General features: G+C 41.0%; 1 protein-coding gene across 19 annotated transcripts; it reads right to left on the bottom strand.

The window, feature by feature from the left end:
* Positions 1-511: 511 nt before the first annotated feature.
* Positions 512-19,826, bottom strand: susd1 (sushi domain containing 1). 19 transcript variants are annotated; one of them, XM_035379387.1, is made up of 22 exons: positions 19,219-19,824; positions 17,950-18,090; positions 17,662-17,817; positions 17,205-17,390; positions 16,749-16,928; positions 16,148-16,327; positions 15,484-15,663; positions 15,096-15,275; positions 14,579-14,758; positions 14,021-14,200; positions 8,131-8,310; positions 7,862-8,041; positions 7,393-7,572; positions 6,988-7,167; positions 5,316-5,492; positions 4,524-4,618; positions 4,090-4,276; positions 3,263-3,356; positions 2,237-2,489; positions 1,509-1,541; positions 1,090-1,183; positions 512-664 (listed from the first exon to the last, which is right to left on the bottom strand). In XM_035379387.1, exons 1-21 carry the CDS (start codon positions 19,292-19,294, stop codon positions 1,106-1,108), a joined length of 3,276 nt encoding a protein of 1,091 aa, XP_035235278.1. In that variant the 5' UTR covers positions 19,295-19,824; the 3' UTR covers positions 512-664; positions 1,090-1,105. The 19 variants fall into 19 exon arrangements, with proteins under 19 accessions (XP_035235278.1, XP_035235279.1, XP_035235276.1 ...); XM_035379388.1 differs by having other exon boundaries at positions 1,502-1,541; positions 7,862-7,927; positions 19,219-19,822; XM_035379385.1 differs by having other exon boundaries at positions 1,502-1,541; positions 19,219-19,821.
* Positions 19,827-20,083: the final 257 nt, after the last annotated feature.

Genomic DNA, 20,083 nt, shown 5'->3' with positions numbered 1-20,083 from the left:
AAATCAACTGAGTCGATTGCTTAATTCAACTTTAATTGTTTAAAAACATTTTGATAAAAACCAGGTCCAGGGTTTGGATACATACTTTTACATACTTTTGTTTTTTTTCCCCATTCTGTTTTATGTACTGAAGCAGAGAGTCTGGGTGACTGAAGAGCTGATGGCCCATTATAAGATACTTTCCTTAATCTCTGTTTTTATTTTATGGGGAAGCAGAGTTCCTCTTGAGCTGCTTTTACCTTGGTGGGTTTATGTTGGCTTCAGTTCAGCCTTAACACTGGGGAGATCTCTCCTACCCTTCACCCCTCTCTCCTTTCACTGTGAAACGGATAAACCTAATACTGTCCAACATTTACTGACTTCACCACTTTTGTTAATCATGTTTAACCTCATGTAAATCATGTAAATTTACTATAAAAATGTGGTTGTTTTTATGTTTTTGTGGCTGTAATAGGGAGGCAACTTGATTACATTTTTTTTTAACTATTAAAAGAAACCAAGTAAGAGGACATCTGGGTACTATAAAATCTTTACTTTTGCTTTATTCAAAAATAATAACACAGGTAAAAACACAAAGGAAGGATAGGGTGTAGTTCCTCCTCTGGGTTAGCTCAAGCAGCAGAGGCAGTGGTTCGGACGTCTGCTTCATGTCTTCTTGCAGTACCTCAAGAGGAACACCGCACCACAGTTATTAAACAGTAAAACATTTATAATCACAATGAAAATTAACCTCAGATAAAAATGTTATGGCACCAGAACTTTTAATGATTCAGAGGCTTTCAAAAGTATTCTGACCCTTTCAGTTTTCTCATTATGTTCATTCAGAGTTTTAAAATCAAGAAACGTAATTCATTAATTCATGGTAATTAATTAATCTCATTCACACAATTTACTCTTAAGTGGCACTTTTAATTACTTTTAATTACTTAAGTGCCACTGACAAAGGGGTTGCATTAGGCCTAATGGAAAAAATATCAACTCCCATATGCAGTTTGTAAAAATCATTTGAGCGAGACTTTCTTAATTTTTAAAATTCTGGCACACACCAAACACTAATAATTTCAGAATATCAGGGAAAAAAAATCTTACCATACATGAGCGAATCTCAAAAACACAACGAAAGCGACCAATCCGATGAGTCCTCCGGTGAGCATGGTGGCAGACTGTATGATGTAGGATGTGCCTGTGGGGGGTGATCACGAGAGGATGCAGGGATGATCACGAGAAGATGCAGGATACCACAGAACGAGCTCATGTGCCCCTCGAGCCATGCAGTGCAGCCTGTATGCAGTAACACTGTACAGAGCTGCCCCTGTTTCATTCTACGTCATGTGATTCTGTCTCTGTCATAAACAGAGCTTTCTCCCTTTAAGCATAGTAAAAATGTACAGGTATATGCATCTATGAACACAGTACACACATTCATACGCATTGAGATGAGAAGTTAATGCCGCAATGTTTTAAAGGGCTTACGTAAGTGAAAAATAAATATTATATTTACCCCTTACTTTTGCCCAGAAGACACAGGACTGTTTCCTGACCTGGAAAAAACAATTTCATAAAATGTCAGGAGGTATATGGATGGCATGGCACGTGTGTTTGCACATGGAATTAATTAGATATGCGGAATTAATTAAATATGCAAAGAAATTTAAAGCGAGACCAGCACCTCCGGCTCTTGCATGTACAGTAAAATGAAAGAGGTCACATGATGTAATGCAAACAACCCGCTCCAACACTGGTGCCAAAAAAAATTTCGCTTTGGAAACTGCTATAAAAAATGTCCGTCCCCAACCCCCCAACTGCTTAAATATGACATTATATTTAATGCTGACAGGTTATGTGTTTATTTAGCCATAACATTCACTGGCTGCAGTTTAAATGTTAAAATATGGATCAGATTCTTTAACTTTTATTTTGGCTGTTAATCCAGTACTAACTGAACTAACTAAAATGAACTCATTTTAGCTTGTCATTTCTGTGTTACAGTGGCTCAATCTTTTGATTTTAATTTAACCCAAGATCCCATGTGATCCATCAGCAAAGCAACACAGGATGATGCACAAAATCTTTACACCATATATATGACAGAAAAGATCTGTTGTATTGGTGCATGTCTGGTCTGGGGCTGTTTTTCATGATTTGGATATCCTGCATATCCTGCAGCTTGTACTTCAGCCTGAGTGCAGTAGACCCCATGGCTTCAGATGAGAGGTGTTTAAGGAGCAGGTCTCACCCGTCCCCATTGACTGACAGCGCGCAGTATGATGTAATAGTCCCTGCCAGGCTGTAAGGGAGCGTTATAGTATTCGCCGTAGTGGCGTTGGTCCCCCACGGTGAAGCTGAGCTCCGCCCCCACGTCCGCCACGGGAATCTGCGCTGCCAGGTAAAGCGCTGCCGGCGTGTCGCTGTGGAAGCGCGCCTCGCTCGCTGACCTGCAGTCAAACGCCACGCGGCCCTCCAGCGGCACCACGAACACCTGGTACATGCTGCGGGCACAGACACAATCACAGACCCGGGGATCAGGAAACGCTGCGGGCACAGACACAATCACAGACCCGGGGATCAGGAAACGCTGCGGGCACAGACACAATCACAGACCCGGGGATCAGGAAACGCTGCGGGCACAGACACAATCACAGACCCGGGGATCAGGAAACGCTGTGGGCACAGGCCAGGTAACAGAGCGGGGGTCAGGAAACAAAAATGGGGAGAGCAACATACTCTATCAGTCACTCTCTGGTCTGCACTAATCATCCTGTTTTACTGCGGACAAAAAAAATATCTCTGTTGGTTCAGACAAGTCGATGATTTGCATTTCGGTTGGAGTTCCTTTGTGACCCCGTATGGGTTTTTGACGACATCAGCATAGTACTTTACATGCAAATAAATAAACACCTACAGGTACATCAGGGGGTTAATGAAACTTCACTCCTTGTCACATTTCTTTCTGGAATTTTTCTCTACATGGCTGTTTTCCCAGGCCCAGATTTGTCCTGTAATTATGTTGTGAGTAACATGTACTCTGGGAGTTGTAGTCCTGAGGGGCAGCGAGCCAACAGGCTCTGGGTTCAGTGACTGAAACAGAAAGTCCAGTGTTACTCTGGGATGAATGACCGCAGACATGAGCACCTTCCAGGGCAGGTAGCCTCCACCTGCATGCCAAACTTTAATGTCAGTCTGGCCCTTCTGAATATCACTGAAAGATTTTGATGAATCCCTGACCAGGGTACAGAGCACAGAAGTGTAAAATGACCATTACCTTATAGGGTCCAGGGTGTTCATTGATCTGCGTAGCCAAAGAGAAGGTAGGGGAACCTCTACATCTCTGAATACAACCTCAGGTACAGGCGGAGCTAAAAAAAAAAAAAAAAAAAAACAATAAGTGAGACACAATTTCTCTTATCACTTATGACAATCCTGACTGCTAGACAACAACAAAAATTCCAAAATTACTCATAAAAAAAAAAATATATATAAATATAAATAAATATAAATACTTATTGCTGTAAAATGTTACTACCTCTTTGATTTGAATAGTTTTAAAACAGGAAATGTTAGTTCCAACTCTTCTGCTATTTCGTAATTCTGAACAGAACAAAGGCTGTGTTGTGGCTGCTGGTCAGCTGGTCCTGGGCCCTCTGGATGAAACCTCATTAGTGCACTGTGAGCTGACCCCGTTTGACCCCCATCTCTTGAATGGCCCTATTTTTGGAGCTAATGGTACATTGTGTTCTTGGATGTAATTCTCCTTCCCTTGTGAGTTTTATCTTGTGAAAAAATGTATAATTTTCCTCTAAATTCTTCCGTCTATAATAAATGTATAAATCCATTGCACCCATCCTCTGCTATTCAAAGAATTTCCCTGCAGTAAATTGAATTATTAATAGGACAAACTTAGTTAACCCTTTATGAGACTGATAGAGGAACTCCTGCTGCACCTACACTACTCCCCCTCGTGCCATACCATAATAACAACTTATCAGTTCTTCTGATCTGCCTGCCTCACTGGGCTAACAGCCTGCCTGTGTGAACTGCTTTCTACAAAAGCTCTGCTTTTGTAGGGAAAGCCACAGAGGACGTTAGTACCGTGGATGCTGGTGTTGGCAGTGATGGTGCAGGAGAACCTGGCCGAGAGCGCAGTGATGTTGATGGTGTAGTTGGTGCCCGGCTGAAGGTTCAGGCAGAGTTCAGGCTGGTCAGACTCCGAGCTGAAGACCCTCTTTCTAACGTCCCGGAAAGCTCTCTGATAGTCCCTGGATCCCACAATTTGGACCTGTATTAGAGACAGCAAGAGGGATCAGCCTAACACAGTGATAGAGTGCATTAGATGAGCTACCAAACTTCGTCATAGGAGAAGGATTCAAATAAATAAATAAAAATTAGCAAAGATTTGTACGCATTGGTAATTGATTACAAATGTTGTCTGGATAGGGAATACCATACACGCTGCACACAGCAAGGTGGAGCTCTGGAACGGCTTCACCACATTCTCAGATTTAAAAGCACGAAAGTGATATTACTGTATAATCCTCTCCCCGCTCGTCATATCGCTCTGCTGTCCATCTCAGGCACTTCTCATTGAACAGCACCAGCTTGCTGATCGCAGGCCTGATTTCTGTTATTCACAGGAAATAAGAAAAAGACATGATCTTGGTCTTCAGCATCAGAAGCCATGTACTTATTAATGATAAGGAGAGAGAAGAGAATTACCATGATGCAATGGTTTAAAAAAAAAAAACAGCAGTTGGTGGACATAACAGAGCATGCAGGGTATATCTTTATCTCTGAAGTTATCTCTAATCTCCTGAAATTGATCTTCAGTGTAATAATTCTGAAACCAATTTCAGATGTTTTCTAATATTACTACTGACCCATAGCGAACTGTGAAACTGGGTGTTATCTCTTGAAAATGACAGAATGTATTATATTACAATTACCCAAAGCATTACTGAGATATTACTGAGATAACATCCAGTTTCACGGTCTGCTATAGGTCAGTAGTAATTTCTACATTTTTAGTGTGTGTCGCAGGCGAAATTTAAATTTAATGTGAAGCTCTAGTGAAGTGAGTCCACATGGTCCACAGGGAGGAGATTAAGCCTCAATGCTTTCAGAACCCAGCACCTGCAGTGGAGCCCTTCGAACTGAACAGATGAATGAATGCATAGCTTCCAGCTAAAAAACAAACAGTATTTGAGGCCGCTTAATTCTGTGCAGGGTGGCATATTTTATAATCTGAGCTCTGTTTTCACTTTTCATCACAGTTTTAACGGAACGGGTCTTAAGATGCAGGTGCGCAGGTGCTAGTGTACCTCTGCAGACCAGTGTGGCCGGCTGCCACATCCCCGTGTCCTCACAGATGGACAGGCTCCGCCCCCTCCACCTCCGGTACCCTCTCTGGCAGCGATGCAGCGCCACGCTTCCGGCTGAGCTGCCGTTCTGCCACGCCACTTCCCAGCGGGGTAACGAGGGGGGCGGGCCGCACCTGGCTGGGGGGGGGGGGGGGAGACCGATTGAGAGGGGGGTTGTCAATGTCCCAAAGACAGCCGGACTGTCTTTTTGAATCCCTTTTGAATCTAAAAGGGAGTTATTCCTGGTAATATTAAGGTAAACAGATAAATAAGTTAAACTTACAAAAAAAAATTTTTTTGGCACCTAACGGTTTGGGCTACAATTTTGGCACAGGAAGCAAGTGTTGCAGTCAAGATGTATTTATTTAGGAACAAGCCATGGAATTATTCACAAATCACATTGTGCACATGACTTACTGCACACCATCTTACGCTAAGCCTGGCCTGGTGAGTAGAAACAGGAAGGAAACGGAAACAAAATGAAAACAAACAATTAGCGTGGCTGATTTGGCGATAGGACTTCTAACGGTTTGTCCATAAAAAGTTTCGTAATCGTAAAATGGCCCCTGGCCTCTCTCACGCAGGACAAGAATCGCATTCTTTAGCAGGGCCGGCCCGGGACAGTAAATCCAGCCGGAAGCGCACCCTAACCCTAAGCCAAACCCAAACCGCCCCCTGCCACAGGCCAGCACAGAGAATCTGAGTGCACTGACCACTGGGTACATTATGAGTAAAACAACATGATCGGCATGACTGTTAAGAACTTTAGCATGACTGTTTATACACGGAATACCCAGACCTCTAAGCAGTTACTTCATATATTTAAGTTGTATTTTCCTGTACTGCTACTTTTAGTTATTTTGATAAATTCATAATCCAATGACCTCACAAGCCTCCGAAAGAGTACTGTTGCCTTACACACGGTGTGTATGATTTTCATCAGTCACAGGTTTTACTAATGAATGAATGAAGGAATGAATATTATGACAATCCTCAGCAAGAAATTCCAGTGAGTTTATTCTCTTGCCATTTTGTGGCTGGAACGTTATTGGTCTGATAAAGGAAGCTTGTTCCTCGATTCTTTAATCCTGGATCTGTTCTTCATTCCCTTCCTGAGAACTGATTCCAGTATAAATCCTCTGCTCTCCTCGATCACGGACTGGAGGATTAATGCAGAATGTCTCTTCAGCAGGCAGGGCGAGACACCAGCCCTGGGGTTTCATTTATCAGTATTCTCAATCTCACTTTATTAGCACTTTAAAAAGCAGGAGGGAATGGCTTCTCATGAGCTCAGGGAAGAGGCAAGCAGGCTGAACAGCAGACTTCTTACTCACAATAATGATGTCATATTTATTTCAGATATTTGCACGGATATTTGCACAGATATTTAGTGACAATTACTCAATTTAACTTTTGTTCTGATGCATCACAGTGCAAGATAATAATAGTGATATTCGTATATTTTTTACAGATATATGCATGTAAAATTTCAACAGCACCTACTAGGTTCCATAACTGTAGCCTTAAAATTTCTTTAAAATCCATGGCAGATTCTCTCCTGGTACACACAGCAGAATGATAAAATGAGTGGAACCCTAACCAGGGTTAAGTGTAAAAGTTAACGATGTGTTACCTCTGCATGTTACAGTAATGCGCTCCCACTCTCGGGCTGAAGTGCATGTGGAGTGATTGCGGCCTCCCTCCAGGTAAAAGCCGTGTTTGCAGGCGTAGTGGACTACACTTCCCAGCACCGCAGTGCGGTCCCAGAGCAGGTCAGTGTTGGGGAACACTGCCGGAGGCCCACAGTTAATCTCTGTAAAAAAAAATAAAATAAAATTTAAAAAAAACAACCGAGGGTCGCTACAAAAACATAAAATTACAATGCAATGCAGGTGAATAAGCTTTTCAGTCATTTTGTTTTACCTGGGCTTCTTTGTGACAGAAAAGTCTTCAACCATGTTAAAACATCCCCCTTTTAAAATGTTAATGTGTTTGCTAATTATACTATACATTGTTCAGAATGTAGAAGATTAAGTACCTTCACAGAGCATTGTAATATCCTCCCAAAGTCCGTTTGCCCCACAGACAGACCGGGTTTTCCCGTTCACACTGTAATAGCCCCTGTCACAGATATAATACGCCACACTGCCCATTCTCGAGGGCTTATTCCACAGGACTGAGGCGTGAGGGATCAACATCGGTACTCCACAATCAACTTCTACAAATTCACACAATGCATTATAGTTTACAGTTTTTTTTTTTTTTGTTTTTTTTTTTTTTGTTTTTTTTTCATTTGGTATGAATGAAATCATTTTCAGTTGCATCACTCATGATTTCATCTAAGACTGGCAATAACAATATCATGTTTCAAGTCCATGGGTAATGGAGCGTATTTGTATTACCTATAATTCAGGAGACAGAGGAAAAAAATGATAAGATTTTTAAAAAGCCAACAGAATGATTTTTCTATTGCCCAAAATAAATAAATATAAACTGATGACCAGTACCTTGACACTGCAGAGAGGCCACATCCCAGTGACCGTTAGCTGTGCAAACTGAGGGTCCATCTCCCCCTGCATTGTAAAATCCAGTATTGCACTGATAATGCACCACTGTGCCAATCCTGCCACTCCCACTCCACACCCTCTCTGTGTGAGGAAGAGCAGGGGGCTCTCCACAGTCTACCTCTACAAAGGAAATCAGCGAGACGTACTGTTTGTAAAGGTTTGCGTTGTAGCCACAAGCTGTGCTGTGTAATGTGGAAAGTGTTAGTTACCTCTGCATGTTACAGTAGTGCGCTCCCACTCTCGGGCTGAAGTGCATGTGGAGTGATTGCGGCCTCCCTCCAGGTAAAAGCCGTGTTTGCAGGCGTAGTGGACTACACTTCCCAGCACCGCAGTGCGGTCCCAGAGCAGGTCAGTGTTGGGGAACACTGCTGGAGGCCCACAGTTGATCTCTGTAAAAGAGCTGAGGGTCACAACACTGACACTGTGGGTTCAATGTCCCCATAAACCACCATAGGGGTACGGGATTCCCTTAAGGCATGTTAGTCCATCTTCTGTTTCAGTTAATGGTGAATTAACACAGACATTTTCTATGTAAGATGGAGGGCGGTGCAATGCTGGTGCATGCTTGAGATCGCACTGTTTAACAAACCTGTGTCCTAACCATTCTTCAAGTTGCTGAAAACAGCTGTGAACTTGCCTTTACCCTCAGACGTACGGTATTCCTAACCCTTACCCTAATTGAAGCCATTGGTAGCTTGGAAAACTTCAGAAAACCCTTTTAAAATTGATTAAAAATCAAGGTAAATATCACGAATACAATAAGACAAATGCAAAATAATGTTTCAGGTCTTTTTAAAAGATTTTTTCCATGAAAAAATATTAATATATTGCACATTTTTTAATGGCCATAGGTACCCATGCTACAGTAGAAAATATTTGACTCGTTCAAAATCATTAACAAACCTGTGTCCTAACCATTCTTCAAGCTGCTGAACACAGCTGTGAACTTGCCTTTACCCTCAGACTTACCGTTTTCCTAACCCTAACCCTAGTTTGGGCCCTTAACCCTAATTGAAGCCATTGGTAGCTTGGAAAACTTCAGAAACCCCTTTTAAAATTGATTAAAAATCAAAGTAAATATCATGAATACAATAAGACAAATGCAAAATAATGTTTCAGGTCTTTTAAAAAGATTTTTTCCATGAAAAAATATTAATATTGCACATTTTTTAATGGCCATAGGTACCCATGCTACAGTAGAAAATATTTGACTCATTCAAAATCATTAACAAACCTGTGTCCTAACCATTATTCAAGCTGCTGAACACAGCCGTGAACTTGCCTTTACCCTCAGACTTACCGTTTTCCTAACCCTAACCCTAGTTTGGGCCCTTAACCCTAATTGAAGCCATTGGTAGATTGGAAAACTTCAGAAAACCCATTTAAAATTGATTAATAAACAAGGTAAATATCAAGAATAAAATAATATAAATTCAAAATAATATGTTTCAGGTCTTTTAAAAAGATTTTTTCATTGAAAAAATATTAATATATTGCACATTTTTTTATGGCCCCATGCTACAGTAGAAAATATTTGACTCATTCAAAATCATTAACAAACCTGTGTCCTAACCATTCTTCAAGCTGCTGAACACAGCTGTGAACTTGCCTTTATCCTCGGACTTATCGTTTTCCTAACCCTAACCCTAGTTTGGGCCCTTAACCCTAATTGAAGCCATTGGTAGCTTGGAAAACAACAGAAAACCCTTTTAAAATTGATTAAAAATCAAGGTAAATATCACGAATACAATAATACAAATGAAAAATAATATGTTTCAGGTCTTTTAAAACCATTTTTATTTCTTGAAGAAATATGAATATATTGCACATTTTTTAATGGCCATAGGTACCCATGCTACAGTAGAAAATATTTGACTCATTCAAAATCATTAACAAACCTGTGTCCTAACCATTCTTCAAGCTGCTGAACACAGCTGTGAACTTGCCTTTACCCTCAGACTTACCGTTTTCCTAACCCTAACCCTAGTTTGGGCCCTTAACCCTAATTGAAGCCATTGGTAGCTTGGAAAACTTCAGAAACCCCTTTTAAAATTGATTAAAAATCAAAGTAAATATCATGAATACAATAAGACAAATGCAAAATAATGTTTCAGGTCTTTTAAAAAGATTTTTTCCATGAAAAAATATTAATATTGCACATTTTTTAATGGCCATAGGTACCCATGCTACAGTAGAAAATATTTGACTCATTCAAAATCATTAACAAACCTGTGTCCTAACCATTCTTCAAGCTGCTGAACACAGCTGTGAACTTGCCTTTATCCTCGGACTTATCGTTTTCCTAACCCTAACCCTAGTTTGGGCCCTTAACCCTAATTGAAGCCATTGGTAGCTTGGAAAACAACAGAAAACCCTTTTAAAATTGATTAAAAATCAAGGTAAATATCACGAATACAATAATACAAATGAAAAATAATATGTTTCAGGTCTTTTAAAACCATTTTTATTTCTTGAAGAAATATGAATATATTGCACATTTTTTAATGGCCATAGGTACCCATGCTACAGTAGAAAATATTTGACTCATTCAAAATCATTAACAAACCTGTGTCCTAACCATTCTTCAAGCTGCTGAACACAGCTGTGAACTTGCCTTTACCCTCAGACTTACGGTTTTCCTAACCCTAACCCTAGTTTGGGCCCTTAACCCTAATTGAAGCCATTGGTAGCTTGGAAAACTTCAGAAACCCCTTTTAAAATTGATTAAAAATCAAGGTAAATATCATGAATACAATAAGACAAATGCAAAATAATGTTTCAGGTCTTTTAAAAAGATTTTTTCCATGAAAAAATATTTATATATTGCACATTTTTTAATGGCCATAGGTACCCATGCTACAGTAGAAAATATTTGACTCATTCAAAATCATTAACAAACCTGTGTCCTAACCATTCTTCAAGCTGCTGAACACAGCTGTGAACTTGCCTTTACCCTCAGACTTACCGTTTTCCTAACCCTAACCCTAGTTTGGGCCCTTAACCCTAATTGAAGCCATTGGTAGCTTGGAAAACTTCAGAAACCCCTTTTAAAATTGATTAAAAATCAAGGTAAATATCATGAATACAATAAGACAAATGCAAAATAATGTTTCAGGTCTTTTAAAAAGATTTTTTCCATGAAAAAATATTTATATATTGCACATTTTTTAATGGCCATAGGTACCCATGCTACAGTAGAAAATATTTGACTCATTCAAAATCATTAACAAACCTGTGTCCTAACCATTCTTCAAGCTGCTGAACACAGCTGTGAACTTGCCTTTACCCTCAGACTTACCGTTTTCCTAACCCTAACCCTAGTTTGGGCCCTTAACCCTAATTGAAGCCATTGGTAGCTTGGAAAACTTCAGAAACCCCTTTTAAAATTGATTAAAAATCAAAGTAAATATCATGAATACAATAAGACAAATGCAAAATAATGTTTCAGGTCTTTTAAAAAGATTTTTTCCATGAAAAAATATTAATATTGCACATTTTTTAATGGCCATAGGTACCCATGCTACAGTAGAAAATATTTGACTCATTCAAAATCATTAACAAACCTGTGTCCTAACCATTCTTCAAGCTGCTGAACACAGCTGTGAACTTGCCTTTACCTTCAGACTTACCGTTTTCCTAACCCTAACCCTAGTTTGGGCCCTTAACCCTAATTGAAGACATTGGTAGCTTGGAAAACTTCAGAAACCCCTTTTAAAATTGATTAAAAATCAAGGTAAATATCACGAATACAATAAGACAAATGCAAAATAATGTTTCAGGTCTTTTAAAAACATTTTTATTTCTTGAAGAAATATGAATATATTGCACATGTCTTTAACGCCCATAGGTAGCCAAGCTACTGTAGAAAATATTTCACTCGTTCAAAATCATTAACAAACCTGTGTCCTAACCATTCTTCAAGCTGCTGAACACAGCTGTGAACTTGCCTTTACCCTCAGACTTACCGTTTTCCTAACCCTAACCCTAGTTTGGGCCCTTAACCCTAATTGAAGCCATTGGTAGCTTGGAAAACTTCAGAAAACCCTTTTAAAATTGATTAAAAATCAAGGTAAATATCATGAATACAATAAGACAAATGCAAAATAATGTTTCAGGTCTTTTTAAAAGATTTTTTCCATGAAAAAATATTAATATATTGCACATTTTTTAATGACCATAGGTACCCATGCTACAGTAGAAAATATTTGACTCATTCAAAATCATTAACAAACCTGTGTCCTAACCATTCTTCAAGCTGCTGAACACAGCTGTGAACTTGCCTTTACCCTCAGACTTACCGTTTTCCTAACCCTAACCCTAGTTTGGGCCCTTAACCCTAATTGAAGCCATTGGTAGCTTGGAAAACTTCAGAAAACCCTTTTAAAATTGATTAATAAACAAGGTAAATATCAAGAATAAAATAATATAAATGCAAAATAATATGTTTCAGGTCTTTTAAAAAGATTTTTTCATTGAAAAAATATTAATATATTGCACATTTCTTTATGGCCCCATGCAACAGTAGAAAATATTTGACTCATTCAAAATCATTAACAAACCTGTGTCCTAACCATTCTTCAAGCTGCTGAACACAGCTGTGAACTTGCCTTTACCCTCAGACTTACCATTTTCCTAACCCTAACCCTAGTTTGGGCCCTTAACCCTAATTGAAGCCATTGGTAGCTTGGAAAACTTCAAAAAACCCTTTTAAAATTGATTAAAAATCAAGGTAAATATCATGAATATAATAAGACAAATGCAAAATAATGTTTCAGGTCTTTTTAAAAGATTTTTTCCATGAAAAAATATTAATATATTGCACATTTTTTAATGGCCATAGGTACCCATGCTACAGTAGAAAATATTTGACTCATTCAAAATCATTAACAAACCTGTGTCCTAACCATTCTTCAAGCTGCTGAACACAGCCATGAACTTGCCTTTACCCTCAGACTTACTGTTTTCCTAACCCTAACCCTAGTTTGGGCCCTTAACCCTAATTGAAGCTATTGGTAGCTTGGATAACTTCAGAAAACCCTTTTAAAATTGATTAAAAATCAAGGTAAATATCACGAATACAATAACACAAATGCAAAATAATGTTTCAGGTCTTTTAAAAAGATTTTTTCCATGAAAAAATATTAATATATTGCACATTTTTTAATGGCCATAGGTACCCATGCTACAGTAGAAAATATTTGACTCATTCAAAATCATTAACAAACCTGTGTCCTAACCATTCTTCAAGCTGCTGAACACAGCTGTGAACTTGCCTTTACCCTCAGACTTATCGTTTTCCTAACCCTAACCCTAGTTTGGGCCCTTAACCCTAATTGAAGCCATTGGTAGCTTGGAAAACTTCAGAAAACCCATTTAAAATTGATTAAAATCAAGGTAAATATCATGAATACAATAATACAAATGCAAAATAATATGTTTCAGGTCTTTTAAAAAAAAATTTTCATTGAAAAAATATTAATATATTGCACATTTTTTTATGGCCATAGGTACCCATGCTACAGTAGAAAATATTTGACTCATTCAAAATCATTAACAAACCTGTGTCCTAACCATTCTTCAAGCTGCTGAACACAGCCGTGAACTTCCCTTTACCCTCAGACTTACTGTTTTTTTAACCATAACCCTAGTTTGGGCCCTTAACCCTAATTGAAGCCATTGGTAGATTAGAAAAATTCAGAAAACCCATTTAAAATTGATTAATAAACAAGGTAAATATCAAGAATAAAATGATACAAATGCAAAATAATATGTTTCAGGTCTTTTAAAAACATTTTTATTTCTTGAAGAAATATGAATATATTGCACATGTCTTTAATGGCCATAGGTAGCCAAGCTACTATAGAAAATATTTCACTCGTTCAAAATCATTAACACACCTATGTCCTAACCGTTCTTCAAGCTGCAGAACACAGCTGTGAACTTTCCTTTACCTTCAGACTACAGACTATACAGTATATATATATACATGTAAATAATAGACATATATGGGGGAGAACAATATAAAAAACTGTTTGTACTGTTTGTAGGTTTGCGTTGTAGCCACAAGCTGTGCTGTGTAATGTGGAAAGTGTTAGTTACCTCTGCATGTTACAGTAATGCGCTCCCACTCTCGGGCTGAAGTGCATGTGGAGTGATTGCGGCCTCCCTCCAGGTAAAAGCCGTGTTTGCAGGCGTAGTGGACTACACTTCCCAGCACCGCAGTGCGGTCCCAGAGCAGGTCAGTGTTGGGGAAAACTGCTGGAGGCCCACAGTTGATCTCTGTAAAAGAGCTGAGGGTCACAACACTGACACTGAGGGTTCAATGTCCCCATAAACCACCATAGGGGTACGGGATTCCCTTAAGGCATGTTAGTCCATCTTCTGTTTCAGTTAATGGTGAATTAACACAGACATTTTCTATGTAAGATGGAGGGCGGTGCAATGCTGGTGCATGCTCGAGATCGCACTGTTTAAACCACATCCACACACAGCAGAGCCCCTGTTATCTCTGCTTGTGCGCACGGTGAAATCCGTCCTTACACACACACGACCCCTGTGCTCACGCAAGGGGGTACTCAGCTTTCAGCAGGAGGAGACAGTTCTCCAAAAAAAATATACCTGTGATGGGTAAATGAAGATAACAGCGTTGCACTTAACCTTGACACAGTATGTTAGCATGGTCCCAGTGACCATCAGCAGCACAAACAGAAGCATTCCCACTTCCGGCATGGTAAAATCCAGCCTGGCACTGATAAGACACCTCTGTGCCGATCTTAGTGCTGTTATTCCAGAACGTGATGGAGTGAGGAAATGAAGGAGGCTCCCCACACTCAATCTCTAGAAAGAAAGCGAGTGAGACATTATTACACAGACTGTACTGGTATGTCAGTCTGGTCTGGCCGGGAGGCCTCATTTCAGTGTATAAGTGCTTCGGTTCAAAAATGCTTTTTTACACTAGCGACAGGAGAATTAGATGCCATGAAATCGAAAATGTGCTGAGCTTAAAATGGCACACTGCATTGTGTAATTCCACGGGGAGTACAGTCTTGCGATTGGTTAAGACAGTGATTTACAGCGCATTTTGGCTCCACCCATTATGACATCACAGTCTACCTTCACAGCCTTGTGTGAACCGGCAAATAACGGATGAATATTCAGAGCGATACTCCATTACCTTTGCATGTCAAAGTGACGCCCTGCCACTGACCGTTCACAGTGCACACAGACGCATCACTTCCTGTGACCTTATGAAAGCCCTCCTGGCAGGAGTAATAGGACACACTGCCCACACTCACGCTACCGTCCCACTGCGTAACCAGGCTCTGTATGTGTGGTGGGCGACCGCACTGCGTCTCTAAAAGGGAACGCCAAGCACCGCGGGATCGGGTTAAGGGTCAGTATATGATGTCATGGCCATTCAGCCGATAAACTGAAATCAAATCCACCAGCATTACTGAGATGGGATTTCACGATATATACACAGGGTCCAGTTTGTACAGATGAGTGAATAAGACTGAGTGCTAATACCGAATGGATGCTAAGATGTAATTAAAATCTGTTACCTTTGCACACTAGCGTCGGTTTTGTCCAGTAACCGTTTCCTACACAATAAGAGACGTTCCCTCCTTGCTCTTGATAAAATCCCTTATTGCAGTAATAAGATACAGCACTGCCCAGATTTGTGCTGCCATTCCACACCTGTCCACTGTGTGGCAGCACTGGGGGGTCACCACACTTAATCTCTGAGAGAAAAAGCATCAGAAACTATATTTATGACTATTATGTAATTGTTTGCAATATAGCACAATAAGCACAATATGAACGTGGTTATTTATTCGTCATGGCATGCAAAGCTATTTCTGGCATAATGTGGCTTAACATGGTAAATGACCCCGCTTAACATGAAAAGCACCTAATTAACAAAAATAAAGAGCTTTTTAAAATTCTGGGATTACAGGGATTGTGGTTGGGAAGAAAACCAGCATACACAGGGGGGCCCCAGAACCAGTGGTCTATACCTTTATCCTGACTTCTGAACAAGGTGTCGGCCACATTAAACACGATTGGTTTGGATTACCAAGACTGAATCCTGATAAGAATGATTTTGATCCCTGTTTTTTCAGTTTTGAAATGAAGACTTAGAAAATACTACTGAGAGATTCCTGTTTTAGTTCTAACAGACAGGCTGACAGTACCCAGTGCTGGCACAAGGAACACGTTATTTACCTTCACATTGCATAGACGCTTTGTCCCATTGCCCTCTTGTATTGCATACTGATATATTCCCATCTCCAACACTGTAAAATCCAGCACTGCATCTATAAGACACCTTTGTGCCCAACTTGGAGGCTTTATTCCATGTCATTACAGAGTGGGGGAGAGTCGGGGGATCACCACAATCTATCTCTAGAAGGCAAGGTAGTGACAATGAGTCTGAGGTCCAGTGACCAGGTAACCATTTTCAGATATCAAACAATACATATGGTATTTCAGCAAAACATATTATTTTTGAACAACTGTCTATAATTTTTTTTACTCCCCAGTTTTGAGTGACCAAACACTCATCCCATAGATGCAACAGCCTTCTTTTTTTTTGTCCATGAATTTGCAAGGGCACAGATTGACAAGCGCGTCGTCCAATGAACATATGGCCACGCCTCCATTTCATTCAGAAGTCCAGCAGTGCCCGTTGCCCTGGGAGACCACTGTACTTGTTATGCAGCTGGTGCCAGCAGGGAAATCACTTAAGCAAAATAACTGAAACCCTGCTGCCAAACCAATTAACCAATGAAATAAAGAGATAATTAGAGAAAGTAAACAGTCTTACCTTCACACACCAGACTGAGGCCTTCCCATACACCTTTTTCACCACAGATCGCGGTGTTGTTCCCACTTTTCTGGAAGAATCCTTCCAAACAACCAAACTTGGCGACACTGCCGTAGCGGGTCCCTGTTCCTGACAGTTGGGTTGCGTAGGTAACGGAAGGAGGCTGCCCACAGTCGATGGCTAAAACAGGAAAACACAGTCAGGCTCCTGTGTGTGCTGCTCACCACTGTGTACATTACCATTACAGCATATAGTCACGGGCTACAGCAAGCACAATCTTTTCTCATCCATGGTATATGGGCATCATTATCACACTGGAAATGTGTGAATGAGTGCAGTAGCTCATTCTTGGTGGTGTTGAGATGTGATACATGATTGAGTCTGCAGCTATAAGATCGTACTTTTGACAGTCATTTATATTTAGACTTGTATTTTTCCTCTGGTTATTTCCGGTACCTTTGCAGAAAGCCGTGTCCCGGTGTGGGTGGAAAGGCTGGGATCCGTTCTGCACCTTATATCCAGCTTGGCAGCGGCAGCTGAAATCGCCCTGCACGTTGGTGCACCATCCGCCCTCTCCACAAATCCCTTGCACCTTACACTCGTCAATGTCTGAAACAAACAGGACCTTACACTCGTCAATGTCTAAAACAAACAGGAAGTTACACTCATCAGTGTGTGAAACAGACAGGACCTTACACTTGTCAATGTGTGAAATGAACAGGACCTTGCACTCAGATATTTGTTGGGGTTGGGTTAGGGTTGGTGTTAGGGTTAGGTTCAGGTACAGCTTGGGTTAGGGTTGGGATTGGGATTGCGGTTGGACTAGGGTTAGGGTTAGGGTTGGGATTGGGATTGGGGTTAGGGTTAGGATTAGGGTTGGGGTTGGGTTAGGGTTGGGGTTACTGGACCAGACCTTTGCACTGGGTCCCGTCGTTGGGAATGAAGATGACCAGGTTGTTGGAAGGGCTGTAGCCTCTCAGGCAGGTGCAGTAGAAGCTGCCATAGGTGTTGTGGCAGACGGTGTGATCTCCGCAGATCTTACCGCGCCCAGCCTGGCACTCGTTTTTGTCTGTGAGGAAACAAACGCTGCCGTCCGTCCAAGAGCACGCCTTATTCACGCAGAGAGGGGCAGACTCAGAGAGAACCGGCTCAGATAACACAGTCGAACTTTCAGAGGTCTAAACAGGAAACAGTACCTCACCTTGACACTGAGTTATGCCGTTGCCCAGGAAACCATACATGCAGGTACACACTTTCCCGCCGCTGCCGTCCATCTTGTCGTGGCATGTGGCGTTCACGTGGCACGTCGCGCACACGTCTTCCAGCGTTCCAGCCACCCGCACTGCAAACAGGGAGAGTTACGCACTGCAAACAGGGAGAGTTACGCACTGCAAACAGGGAGAGTTACGCACTGCAAAAGGGAGAGTTACGCACTGCAAACAGGGAGAGTTACGCACTGCAGAAGGGGAAAGTTACGCACTGCAAACAGGGAGAGTTACGCACTGCAAACAGGGAGAGTTACGCACTGCAGAAGGGGAAAGTTACGCACTGCAAACAGGGAGAGTTACGCACTGAAAACGGGGAGAGTTACGCACTGCAGAAGGGGAAAGTTACGCACTGCAAACAGGGAGAGTTACTGCGTTAGCAACTTCTGCCGGTAGTTTGGAAAATGAGAGTAGGGGAAGCAGAACTTACTTTAATTTACTTATCCCAAACTTCTTTTCGATTGTTTTTAAATGATTATCAAGTGATTAGCTGCCTGTGTGTGGTACTTACCTGAGAAAAGTTAACAAGTAAATCTCTTTTACGGTCACAAACTGCTATGGCTATTTTGAATATTCTTAACAAACGGTCTTGTCATTCACTACAGTATGGTTATATTTAGATTGTCTTGCACCAATCAGGGTTTTAAAAAAATGGGGTATAGTTAAACTGGAAACATGTGGAAACCAAGTTGGGACCGAGAGGTAATTTGTGATATGAACTGAGGTTCTATGGAAGACTTTGTGTACCTCCTCCCCCCACTAATCAGAACGGGAATGCTGCATGTGCCCAGCTGATCACATGCTCCTTACAAGCCACTGGATTCATTCATTCATTCATTCATTGATCCCCAGAGGGTAGGAGTCTGAGAATACAACAGCTCAACTGATTCCAGGAGTGTGTGGAATGTTTCTGTCTGGAGGATCCAAACATGATGATCCTCTATGTGGCAATACATTGCCACGATCAATTTTATCATCCTCTTTTTTACATTTCCTCATGTTGTTGATTGATTGTTTTACAAAAATTTTACCTATTAATGAATGTTTTACACTCTGACAGTTACTTCACCAATTCTACAATACTTCAAAGAAGATATTCAAAGTGCATCTCATCCCACCCCTTTCCTAAAATGCTGTCTTTCTCCACCAGCACAGCAGACACAGTGTGCTGCACATTCTGTGGTGAAAGCCTTTAGTGAACTTACCTTTAAAGACAGAAGAGGTGAGGTAAAGGAGGAAGGCCTTGGCCACAAGGAGCCTTTTCCAGGACGTTTGTTCCATGTTCAACTCTCGCCTCTTAGACACCCCAGGAGTGTGTGCTTTTGTTTTATATGCATTTCACTCTGCTTCCTGTCTGTGAGCTTCTCTGTCCTGACCCGCTTTGATAACCAGGACTAAGAGCTGGATGTTAGAGGTATCAGAGTCCAAAAACGAGGGCCAACGGTCGACCCTGTCTCATTGGGGATGATGTCGCCGTGGCGGTTTGGGGACATGTCTGCCACATCCGTCACATTCCGTTTTCTGTCAGGCTCAGTTTTACATCACGCTCAAAAAGACCACCCACTTGGCTGTTGAGGTCAAACTCTTAAAGCTCGCAAGACTGCAGTGTCACGTTCGGCTGGCAGATAAGGGCTATATTTGGTCTTTCGGTTTGTTTTAAAACCTGAATTCTTCCTGCTATACTGATGAAATAAAGAATCTCTGTATCATGAATGAAAACAACCCGACGAATTCACCTGCGCTAATTTGAATAACTTCCTTTGTCCAACACTATGCTGCTCTGAGCGACGTGGCCAGTACTGTTGTCATAGTGATATTGTTTTTGTAAACACCTAATGATGCAAAATCAATAAAATTCTGAAGTAACCGTTCTGATGCCTTGGTTACGTTGGTTAGTTGTTTTTAGAGTGAGCCCCCAGTATGGGGTGGAAGGCACCCCCAGTGTGGGGCCGTAAGATAAGTGTATTCTGTTCCTATCGCTCAGACCACCAGCCCCGACAGGGCCGACCCTCTGTCATACAGACCCAAAGCCAGCAGGCCTGCTGTAAGGGCCTGATTAAAACAGCCTGT

This window comes from Anguilla anguilla, chromosome 10 (assembly GCF_013347855.1).
Source record: "Anguilla anguilla isolate fAngAng1 chromosome 10, fAngAng1.pri, whole genome shotgun sequence".
Taxonomy (NCBI): Eukaryota; Metazoa; Chordata; class Actinopteri; order Anguilliformes; family Anguillidae; genus Anguilla; species Anguilla anguilla.
The sequence above is the reverse complement of the archived record's forward strand: the minus strand, read 5'-3'. Positions and strand labels throughout refer to the sequence as shown.